Source organism: Nothobranchius furzeri, chromosome 4 (genome assembly GCF_043380555.1).
Source record: "Nothobranchius furzeri strain GRZ-AD chromosome 4, NfurGRZ-RIMD1, whole genome shotgun sequence".
Lineage (NCBI taxonomy): Eukaryota > Metazoa > Chordata > Actinopteri > Cyprinodontiformes > Nothobranchiidae > Nothobranchius > Nothobranchius furzeri.
Genome location: NC_091744.1, coordinates 51,158,668 through 51,171,122, shown reverse-complemented (window position 1 = coordinate 51,171,122; position 12,455 = coordinate 51,158,668). Strand labels below are relative to the sequence as shown.

Sequence of the window (12,455 nt, the reverse complement as noted above, 5' to 3'; positions counted from 1 at the left end):
ATAAAAGATGAAAATCGTGCCTTCTGTGTTGGTTCATAAATGACGTGCGGCAGGGTGGAGAAACGAGGGCCCGGGCGGGATCCAATCCCCAGATTCCCAGGTGAGGGTCACGTGCTCTAACCAGGTTGTGTGCTGGTACCAGCTGGTGTAGGCTAGACATTACTTGTGCTGCCCCCCCTCCCAATCACAGAATGCGTTCTGACAACATGCAAAAACATCACACTGAAGCAAGTGGATGGGGTCTTCTCTTCTCAATTTGCTGCTCTGGGCTGGAGGCTTAGGTGGGGAGCTGGCCACACTGAAAAAAAGGTAATTGGCAGGTCTTTGAATATGCTAAATCATATTTTGTAGGTGTTACACAATTTATACATGTTTCTTCTGTATACATGATTTATTGAAGTAAACTGGAGTTATTTTTCCACAATGTTAAATGTACACAATTTTCTTGCATTGACTAAAAGTGATTACATTGCCTAATTTAAATCAATATAATCATGTTCAACTAAAACCGGAAATGACACTGTTCAAAAAAGGCGCCGTAAAATATTATTGGACGATTGAAAGCGTTTTCAGCCAATTGTGATCACCCAACAAGATTGGAGGAGACGGGTGTAACCACCTGCAGCAGAAGCCTGCGGCTTTTTCCCTCGCATGGAGCTAATGTGGAGTCTGAGTGAGCACATGGATACTGAGTGAGAAAGTAAGTAAAATTACTTTAAGATTAAGCATGAGCCATGTCTAGATTGTTTTTGTCGAGTTATGTATTCAGAGCACTATGCTAGCTTGCTTTCAATGCTGTTAAGTTGATAACGCTGTGTGGACTGTCAAACATTCAGTGTTCATGTTCGGTGGAAAGTAGCCTTTTTTTATATGTCCGTGTATGTAGCAATTTTGTCGGTCAGCAAGCTAATTAAACCACTGAAAGAGCAGTATAAAATGGATGCCGTGTTTGGTACATTGAGTTCTCAGAATTATTAACATGCAGCGCAGGACTGCACCAAATTAAACCTTAAAAACAGTGGCTAGGCTTCAGCTGCGAACAAACTTGGGTTGCCAGCCTTTCAATGCGGCGGGTGCACGCGTTCCGTCGGGGATTGAGGATCGCGTGGACCGTTTGTACTCCGAACGGTGGGGGTGGGGTGGGGTGGGTGGTGCGCGTGGACCGTTTGTACTCCGAACGGTGGGGGTGGGGTGGGGTGGGGTGGGGGGTGCGCGTGGACCGTTTGTTCTCCGAACGGTGGGGGTGGGGTGGGGTGGGGGGTGCGCGTGGACCGTTTGTTCTCCGAACGGTGGGGGTGGGGTGGGGTGGGGGGTGCGCGCGGGCCGTTTGTGCACCGTTCGTTTGGGCGGCAGGATAGAACCATTGTAGCGTGACGTCACGTGCTCAGATGGCCGGTGTCGATACCAGATCTGCTCGGTGTCCTTGTCTCACAGCTAGCTAGCTATTTCAAATTCATTTGGAAGTCTAAAGTGGTGATATCTAAAAATCCCTAGGTTTTATTTTGAAAGTCTTAAATCGCAGAGATATAGCTGTGGGTAATGGCTGGAGACGGGTTTTTTTTTCCCTCCAGCAAGTGTGGATGTGCGCAGTTACCCGGACTTAATAACATGCATGCCTGAGCTCCACAAGGAGCATCCGTGAATAAAGATATATCTGTATGAAATGCACAAGACAGCCGCTTCCCCTCCCAATGAAATCAGAGACTGTGAAGCAAATCCTGTTATATTTATTTACAGTGTGGTGTTGGTAATAAAATGAATATCATTACATTTGTTTTATGCTACTGGAAATTTAATAATTTCTAAATTCAAGATTATTGTCATCTTGCCATATTCTAAGCTATAGTTAAACACCAGTAACTATTATTTAATATTATTAAACATGTTTATAATGCTTTTAGAATTGTGTATTGTATGTTGTTTTCGTATCTTAATTGCAAGCTGGTATTTTAATAATGTGGCTCATGATTAATTTGATTGTGTCTTACAGGTTTAGGTGTTACTGGGAATGTGGAGATGTAAGGGGTGCACAGAAACTGTGTCAAGTAGGTCTAAGCTTTTGCATCACTACAAATTAAAGCATCCACATTTTGGACATAGTTCTCACTTTCCATGCACATACCAGAATTGTCCGTGTACCTTTAAGACATGGAATGCCCTTATTGTCCATCAAAGTAAAATTCACTGCACAGAAGTCTCTTGTAAAGTGAAAGCAATTTTCAGCTGCCACTTGTGTAGTTGCAATGATTTGTCATCAGAAAGGGATTATTTTGCTCACATATATTCCCATCTTAAAAGAAATGAGACTGTCATTTGTATGTTTTTAGGGTGTGAGTTCAAAACAAACATTTACAGCACATTTAAAACACACAGAAATCGCAAACATAGCCATCACAGACTAGCTGATTTTAAACAGGGAGTAGTTGTAAAAAGCAAAACTGAAAATGATTTAGAGCAAAATGATCAGGAGTTAGCAGAACAGTCTGATGCTGTCATTCTTTCACGTGGTCAGTGTCGTACTGAGAATGTGCATGAAGTAATAGAGCAAAGATTTGCTGCTGCTTTGCTGAAGTTGGAGCATTTGGTTCTTGTACCCAGTTCAGCCATTGATGTATTTTTAGAGGAACTCCATCATTTAATTTGTTCTGCATCCATCCCATTATCTTATGACACATTGAGTAACATCTTTCATCAGAGAAACCTCCTTGTTGATGAAGTTATAGTTGCAGAAACAGTTGATGCTATTTGCTCTGGTAATCCTGTGCAAAGATCCATTCAAAAGGGTGGCCCTTTAAGTACAGCTTATCTTCGTAAGCTATATTACAAGGAGAAGTTCAGTGTCGTAGAGCCAGTTGAATACATACTTAATGTTAAAAACAAACACAGTTTCCAATATGTCCCCTTACTGAAGTCTTTACAACAGCTGTTGAGTAGAAGGGATATTGTTGAGCAGTTTGTTGAAAGTTATCAAAAGCAAGAGGAGACAGATTGTGGAAACTCGGATCTGTACCGTTCTTCAAAAGATGGTTCTCTATTTAATGGAAATTGTTTTCTTGCTGGTGAAAAATTGAGGATCATCCTAAATTTTTATGTGGATGACTTTGAAACCTGCAACCCTCTTGGCACATCAAGGAAGAAACATAAGCTTTGTGCTGTTTATTGGGTGTTGGCTAACTTGCCCCAGGGGTCTAATTCCTCATTATCATCCATCTACTTATCAGTCTTGTGTAAAACCAACGATGTTAAAAGTTATGGTTATGATAAAATCTTGGAACCTCTTCTACAGGATTTGAAAATACTTGAGGAACATGGTGTTTATGTACCGCTGTTAGGAGAGTCAGTTAAAGGTACACTATTCAGTGTAGTTGCTGACAACCTGGGAGCACACAGTGTTGCAGGATTTTTGCAGAGTTTTTCTGTGGAGTACTACTGTAGATTTTGCATAGGAAAGAACAAGGACATTCAACTATACTCTGTTGCATCTGGTGCTTTTCCTCAAAGAACCAAGGAGCTTCATCAGGTTCATGTCCAACAAGCCCAAGAAACAGGCACAGGTTGTTTTGGAGTAAAAAGGGAATGCATCTTCACCAAAAATCTAACTCACTTTCATGTCATCTTTGGTTATCCCCCCGATCTTGCTCATGATGTTTTTGAGGGCATAATACCAGTAGAGTTGGCTCATTGCTTATCAGTGCTTATATCCAAAAAGTTTTTCACATTGGCCCATTTGAATAGTGCTATTCTGAAGTTTCCCTACAAATTTGGTGACAAGGCAAATAAACCGCATGTGGTGTCACAAAGTTTCTCCAGCACAAAAACAGTTGGAGGCAATGCACATGAGAACTGGAGCTTACTCAGGTTTTTATCTTTTTTAGTTGGATCACTTGTGCCTGAAAATGAGCCTGCTTGGCTTGTTCTCATGGATCTGAAGGACATCACAGAGCTTGTAGTCGCTCCTGTACATAGTGATGACTCTTTGGCCTTTTTAGAAAGTAAGATCTTAGAACACAGGCAAAGATACCAAGCGTTGTTCCCAGACATCAAACTGCTCCCAAAACACCATTATTTGGAGCACTATCCTCAGATGATTAAGCTGTTTGGTCCAGTTGTCGGTCAGTGGACAATGCGTTTTGAGGCAAAGCATAGCTTTTTTAAGAAGATTGTCAGACACACAAGCTGCTACAAAAATATTCCTCTCTCGCTGGCCTTGAGGCATCAGATGATGATAGCTTACCATCTAAGCTCTCCAAGTTTTAGCACTTCTGAACTTGAAGTTTCAGCTGTGTCAACTCTACCTGTTGACTTGCTCAAAGACGAGATAGCTCAAACAATCAGAGATAGATTCCCTGACACACCAGAGGTTCACCTTACACAGAGTGTGACAGTAAATGGCATAACTTATAAGAAGGGAATGGTACTGGTTCACAGGGCAACAGGTGGGTTGCCCGAATTTTGTGAAATTGACCAAATCTGCATTTTGCATCAAAGTGTATTCTACATAGTAAGAGAGCTTGGTGGCTGGTACAGAGAACACTATAGAGCCTTTGAACTCAACTCAGTATCCACAAGATCATTGATTCTTGTAGCACTCAGTGAACTCCTTGATGCTTATCCTCTTGTTGACTACAAGATTGGATCTGTTCGGATGGTGACCTTGAAAAGACATATAGAAATAAAAGGTGATGAAAAGCTTTTGTTTTCTATATTACATGTGGTTGTTTTCTAACACAATTTGTTGCATTTACAGGTGCACCTGGGTTTTAGCAGTTTTTAAAATTTATTTATTTTCTCCAGTGATTAAAAATGGCTCTCCTGCGGTTCCAATGGGCCTGTATCTTTTGTTGTCATCTTTAGTTTGCACAAATGACCTCATCAGTGTTTGCCGGCTTTCCTTTTAAAGGAAGTTTCACACTGGAAGCATCAGTGGCGCAAAAAGGCAGCGGAAGCCTTACTGAGATGCTATTGTTTTCGATCATTTTTTTCACTCTATTTTAGGGCTGCTCAATTAATCGAATTTTAATCACGATTACGATCTGAGTTTTGAACGATTATAAAAAACAAAACAAGCCGATTATTTGCTCCTCCCGCTTGCGCTGCCCTGAGTAGCAAATGAAGCGCTCCTTACAGTGTTGCCAACTTAGCGACTTTGACGCTATTTCTAGCAGCTTCTCAGACCCCCTTCTTGGCTTTTTAAATCTTAAAAGTACCTAGCGAACACCTCAGAAACATCTCTGGTAACCCTTAGCTACTTTCTGGATAACTGTCGTCGACATTTCCTGCAGGTTAGCTAAACACGCCGCCTGCGCTCCGGACCGTTCTTCAGGACATTATAGGAAAGGGAATGATGTAGTGATGTGTCAGTTGCTAAAGACAGCTCTCGGAGCCGGCTCCCTGTTGGATTAACCAGAGTGAGTGACACACACCGCACCTGCGGACTCCTGAGTCACTAAAAACGGCTAAATGTGCGCGTGCTAAACACACGTGCAGCTTGCCCCGTTTGCTGTGAGAGCAGGTTGGGGGTGGGGGTGCAGCTGTGGTTGGGACAATTATTACATTAACTGATGGACTTGTAAATAAATAATTTATAAATAAGGTAGAAATAAGTTCCTCACACTGATAAATAATAACTAATCTCTCTGAGGACACGGTGCTAGTGCACTCTCCTACAGCACCTTGACACGACTCAATAAATGTTATGCAAAATTTTGTGAACATCAATTTATTTGTTATAAATGCCACTGTATAATTCTTGCTGTCAGTATTAGCAAGATATTGGTATTTGGGTCTGTACTGGTTAGACTTAAATGAGCTAAACCAAGGTCTATAGCCCTTGGGTCATAGACTATGGGCTAAAAGTATATTGGTCTTTTTATACTGGGAATCAGGAGTTCTTTTAGTGATCATCTTGTTTCTTATTTATTTTTGTCCTGATTGTGCCCTGAGCAATTTTATGACTGAATAAAAACAAATAAAATCAACATAAATAGAAAAATCGTCCTAAATAATCGTGATCTCAATTTCAGTCACCATAATCGTGATTATTATTTTTGCCATAATCGAGCAGCCCTACTCTATTTACTGTTCTTTTCTGTGCTTTTAAGCTTGAACATTTGCTGTTGTAAGTAACTGGAAGGAAAATTGACTTGAATGACTTGGAACATTTTTTGATTATTTACATGTAAATTTTCTGTTTGCAGAGTAAGTGTTGAAAATGGGAACTGCTATGATCCTAAAGATCATCTTGGCTGATGGTACCTCTCAGAGACTGACACTCTCCAGTGGACCCCCAGCATCTATTGATGATCTAACTGATGAAGTGAGGAAGCAGTGCGGACTTCATGGAGATTTCAAACTTCAGTTTATGGATGCCTTGTTTGGAAATGAATTCCTGAACCTCACTTCAATTTCCGAAGTTGAAAACAAAGGGACTCTTAAAGTCATTGACGTGTCAAAGACTGCTACTGTCCAGCACATGGATGAGGACTCTACTTTTAATCTTGTCTCAGAATCACAAGTATTCACGCCTTCCTCTGTTGGTGACTCCTCATACCTGTCAGGGGTATCTGAGGACACGGATGTGATGTCATCGAGTGAATTGGTTGGCTCACGATCATTGTGGCCTGCTGTGTTTCATGTTCCTACGTTTTCTTTTGATTCAGAGTTGAAACTTCAGCATGCAAATTTGGCTTACATTCAGAATGGGACTACACTTATTCCAGATCCGAAGTTGAAATCGGCAATCCTTGAGAGTTTGGTGCAGGAAATTGTGAAATATAAAGTCTATGCCAACGATAAAGAAATGCACGAGGTTGCCCAGAGTCTCATCAAAAAGCATCCTTGTTTGACAGAGAAAGGGTCCAGCACTGGATGTGGTGGGTGGAAGACCAGTTTAAAATATAAACTGTCTAACTACCGCACACAGCTGAGAAAACTTGGATACCCAGAGGTGACTGTAAACTCTTTAAAAAACAAACCTGTTGGAAGGCAAAGTGCAGCCTTTGGTGTTAAAAAGGCAAAGAGAGCAGAAGTGAATTTTTGTCCACCATACCCAGCAGCAGAAACCGAGGACACACTGGAGACTATGCAGAAATCTCTACTTTTGGATGTAAAGCAGAGAAACAACAGAAAGCTTGTAAAACACAAGATGGAAAAGACCTTTGCATTAAGACGACATGAAGTTGTTCGGGATGCACCAATGGTGGAATCTTTCATGGCGAAATGGCCTGCCCTGTTTGATGTCAGTGAGGTAAGATTTGCACCATGCATGGTTGTTTATCAAAGTAAAGGGCTTATTTTTTTAATAGAAAAACAAAACCTGGCAACAGCTGTTGTGGCTGATTAGAGCCCTGCACCGGAGCCCTAGGCCCAGGGGTCGGCCCACCCCGAGGGCCGGGCTTCGGGCCAATGACTGTGTAATTAACTCGGACACGGGCCGGGCGCCTATATTTTTAATCGAAATCATTAAAAAAATACTTAAAAACTTGAACGCAGCAGCACCTGCCTGCTTCTCACGCACCGGCACCGTTAGCTCAGTTAAGGTGTGTGTGGTTTATAAATGCACCTATATAAACAAATTCTCAAACTGCTGATTGAAACATGTGCCCCTATTCTAACATGCCATTTTATGTCCACTTTGATGTCAGAAACCATTCATTTATTCTCATGAAAATGGCAGCATTCTATTTTTCTGTGAATAAATTTGCTCTGCAGTAAAAAAAAATACAGCATTCATTGCTGGGTTTTTTCTAACTGGAGAGCGCATTTTCAGAACGGCTGATTAAATTTACAAACGCTGTATTAATTCGGGGGTGTTTATTTAATCTGCCGCACTGAAAATGCGCTCTGCAGTTAGAAAATTAGAATGCTGCTTTTTTTTTTTCTAATTGCACAAGAGCGCATTTTCAGAGCAGATTAATTTAGAAATGCATCCAATTAATATAGTGTTCATAAATTTCATCTGCCGCTCGAAAAATACGCTCTGTTAGAAAAAAAAGCTGCATTGATGCTGTTTTTCTTTCTCTTCTTTTTTTTTTTTTTTTTTTTTACTGCAGAACGCTTCTCACAGATAATTAGAATGCCGAGCAATCTATCCCGCTAAAACATTATGAAAGGTTAAAAAAAAGTCTGGCTCGGGTTGGGCCAGAGAATCCTGAAAACCTTTTTGGACTGGGTCGAGCTGGTGCTCCTCGGGCCGGGCCGGACACGGGCTCAGATTTTAGGCCCGTGCAGGGCTCTATGGCTGATTATGTTACTTGTCTGTGACACTTCTGTTGAGTGACTTGCCTTCAATGTGTAACATGTTATGTCATTTGTGCTCTGTTTTTCAGATCAATGCTGAATTTGAGAGGATAACCACAGTTCCACTACAGTCAAAGTTCCTGTCTCAGCTGGATCTCCACTCTGACACCCTTATAAAGTTGTTCCAAAAAAGAGGAGGGCAGCTAGGAAGAAGGCTCAAAACGATTGTTGCACAAATACCTGATGTAAGTAAAGTGTGTGTGCTTGTTTATTTATTTGACAGGCACTTTTATCCAAAGCGACGTAAAATTGTTAACCTATGGGGCATGTTGTGATCTGTGGGGGAAACCAGAGTACCTGAAGGAAACCCACGCATGCCTGGGAGAACATGCAACACCACTCAGAAAGACTAGGGGTCTCAAACCATGTTTCTCAAGGGGCCCCATTCAGCCCCTGATCACCTGTTCAGCAGGTCATCATGGTTGTACACCACAGCTTTGGAGTTTTTAATTATGTGGAGAGTATGTAAGTTTTGGAAACTGCTATCAACTTTCTCAGAATATTTTTTCTACTTTTTTATTCAAATTGTAAATTTTGTTTATATTTGTCAGCTTCATGCCTTTTCTTTCCAAAGTGCATGCTATTATAGAACCTGTTATATTCTCAGAGAATTGAATACATAAATTTGTGTTAAGACAGTAGACTTTAGACTAGGGGTGGGCAATCCTGCTCCTCAAGGGCTGCTATCCAGCAGGCGTTAGTTGTTTCTCTGCTTAAACACACCAGGTTTGAATCTGCTGGTGATTGACAGGCTGTTGCAGAGCCTGATGAGCTGCTGAACAGGTGATTCATCCAGGAATCAGGTATGTTGGAGCAGGTAAACAGCTAAAACCTGCTGGATAGCGGCCCTCAAGGACCAGGATCACCCACCCCTGGTCTAAAGTCTACTGTCTTAACACAAAATTATGTAAATGATAAATGAGCCGCACTTGTATAGCGCCTCACAGAGTAAGGACTCCAAAGCACTTTACACTAGAGTGTATCATTCATCCATTCACACACACATTCACACACTGATTGTGATGAGCTACGATGTAGCCACAGCTGCCCTGGGGAATACTGACAGAGGCGAGGATGTGTACACACACACACACACACACATCACTGCACACATATATACTCAGACATACATCTACACACACACACACACACACACATCCACACTCACACAAATATATCTACACACACACAAACACACCCATCAAGACACATATCTACACACACATCTAGAAACACATATTTACACACATACATTTTGAATAAAATCCATTCTAGGACCCCTTTAATTTCATGAAAATCTTGATGATTTTGTCTTCAGTGTGACGAGCCAGACGCTGGACGCGAGTGTATCATCAAAGGACTCTGTGTCTACATGGGGGAAGATCCAGAGAACCTTGTGCAGGAATATGTGGTATGTACATACTTATCCCTAGTATTCCAAATACATTTTCTGGCCAAACTTAGGTTCAAACACGCTTAGCAAATGGTAAATGACCTGTATTTGTATGGCGCCTCCTAGAGTTTTACAACCACCCAAGGTGCTTCATAACAAAATCAGTCATTTATCCAAGCACACACACACTCACAACCTGATGGTGAGGAGCTAAATTGTAGCCGCCACAGCTGGGGCTCACTGACAGGAGACAGAAACTGACCGATATCTTGTGAGAAGCTGATATTTATCTCACACACAAACGCAACCGTAGGGAGGGATCTTCCAAGACTCGAGACACTCTCCACCTGTGGTTGAGAACATTCTGCTAGAAAGGCAGTGAATAATACATCTGAGAGTTTAATTCCTGTAGTCTGCTTGACCCAGCAATGGGTGCTTTACTATGAGCAATATATGTGCATTTATTCAGTAGGGTTGTGCCATTTCATAATTTTTACATATATCCAATAAGTATGTGTAGTTACAGGAGAGTCTGTGTGAGTGATAATCTGATTATCTGTGATAATGTCTAATACACCCATGTGTGTTTTTCTGTAAAGGGTCTTTATAATGAGCTTTGTATTTTTATATTAATTTATATATTGTCTCTCTACAGGACATGGATGAAAATGCCATCAAAGAGGTCATTCAAGACACCACCATTGGAATATATGTCATAAAACGATCTACTTCTGCGGAACCAGAGGACATTGGGATTATCCTTGAAGGAATCAGCGTGTTGCAGGATTTGGAAAATGTAGCATTAGCAGTTGCTATGCTATTTGGACTCATGTATGCACTAAACCTCAACTACCCGGTTGACCTCCGTTACACCTTTGAGGTAATCCAGAAGGTTTTCATGGGACTGGATGGCAGTAAACCTTCCAACAAAACACTTGCTCTCAAAAACCAGCTGTTTCAGTGAGTGATTCAATGACTACAGTTTGTGTTGCCTTTTGTATTGACCCATTTTGGCCTATTGTTGTCTCTTTACTCCACTGGAAGTTGGTGGTGTTTTATTATTCATTGTTGAGTAATATTGAATAGTTTATAATAACTATGTTCCAAGTCATTACAGGCGGGTCCTTAAATAGTTCCAGTATTTGAATATTTCAGCAGCTTTGCACTTATCGATTTTATTCTGATTAATATGAAAGTTCGATTTTATCATAAAATGTTTTATATGTGGGGAGCTCATTCAGAGCAGGTTTTCTGTGTCTGGATATTTTAGCAGATTTGCACTCATCATTGTTATTAATGTGAAAGCCTTGTTCATGAAATGTTTTAGATGGGGGAAGCTCATTAAGAGTAGCAAGATTTCAGTTTTGCTGGAAAGGTTCATTTGAAACTAAATTTAAAATTCATTGATGTGAAATACAATATTTAGGACAGAGAAGTTTTAATTAAACTGACTGATATGCAGTTTTGCTCTTTTTCTATTGCTGTAAAGACAATTCCACGGGTTCTTTTGTTTCCCTCAAGTCAGTACAAAAATATCTTGTTAAGAGTCAATGATAATGGAAGTTTATTGCTTTGTCATTTTCTGCCCTTAAAATGTTAATAAACTGAGTTTTACTACAACTTTTCAGTTCTCTGGCTTTTTGTCAATGCAGTTCATATTTTCCATGTTCTAATTTGCACAGACATGGGACCAATGAAAACATTACATTTGGAAACGGGCAACTTAAAAGAAAAAAGTAGGATAAACAAACTTACTTTGCATTACGTTTACACAATATTTTTGAGCAATTCTAACATGAAAAAATCAAGTTGATATTATAGTTAAATATTGTACATTGAACCTAAGAAAAGTATTTTGGCATTATTTAAAAAAATTAAATTACATTTGTTCAGAAAAATCATGTTGAGGCAACATGATTTTTTAAAGCAGTTTCACGTAAAGAAAATACATTGATTGGGAGAGAGTTTATTAGTAAAAGGAAAGAGACATGTTCTATTGGTTAAACTCATTGTAATCATGTGGAACCGATGTACACAATAAAATCACGTAAATCCAAAGAGTTATTTTTTTCAGTGCATCTGGTTGGGGTCTGGGGTGGTGAGTTGCTTTGTTCTGCGTGGGGCAGGGATGCCTGTTCATCCTTAACCCCATAAGACTGGGACCAGCTCTGTCTAGGAATGGTTGTTCTCTCTGAACAGCAGTGCTGGGACCAGAGTGATTAGGGTGTGTGTGGGGAGTGTGAGTGGGTGTATGACGTACATTCCTGTTTGTCTTTAGGTTGCATGTGTTTACGTGTGAGCATAAGTGATGTGACATTCATGAACGAATGAAATCTTATGAACGGGTTTTCAAAGTGAACGATTAGAGCCAAGTCCCTGTAGAGAATCGTTTATCTCGTCTTCCAGTATGAGGAAGTCAGCAAAGCACAGCCGTTCAACCCCCACCCGCCGCTGTGACAGACGTCGGAGAAACGAGACCCACCCTCCGTGGGTGTAGTAGTCCCTGCTACTCATGCATTTGACAGATTAACGCAGCAATCTGTAAACGTTTCAATGTGAGTCAATTAAAAAACTTATTTGGGACACTTTTTTTTTATTATGGATGAATTCGATATTGAATAAATGTTGCATTCAAAACATTCAAACTTCATACGACTTGGTTTTATCCCAACCCATCAATCTGTCCTGTGAGAACAGATTTTGGATGCTTTTGTTGGGGTTATTAGGTAACGAATAATTAGTAAGCTTTTCTTACTTTTGGATT

At 40.6% G+C, this 12,455-nt stretch overlaps 1 protein-coding gene across 4 annotated transcripts; it reads left to right on the top strand.

Annotated features, from left to right (window-relative positions):
• Positions 1-283: 283 nt before the first annotated feature.
• Positions 284-11,311, top strand: LOC129157076 (uncharacterized). 4 transcript variants are annotated; one of them, XM_054736229.2, is made up of 6 exons: positions 291-700; positions 1,991-2,045; positions 6,198-7,246; positions 8,328-8,483; positions 9,617-9,709; positions 10,347-11,311. In XM_054736229.2, exons 3-6 carry the CDS (start codon positions 6,212-6,214, stop codon positions 10,653-10,655), a joined length of 1,593 nt encoding a protein of 530 aa, XP_054592204.1. In that variant the 5' UTR covers positions 291-700; positions 1,991-2,045; positions 6,198-6,211; the 3' UTR covers positions 10,656-11,311. The 4 variants fall into 4 exon arrangements, with proteins under 4 accessions (XP_054592203.1, XP_054592204.1, XP_054592205.1 ...); XM_054736230.2 differs by having other exon boundaries at positions 1,991-4,679; XM_054736231.2 differs by lacking the exon at positions 291-700 and having other exon boundaries at positions 1,312-2,045.
• The last annotated feature ends 1,144 nt before the right edge of the window (positions 11,312-12,455 follow it).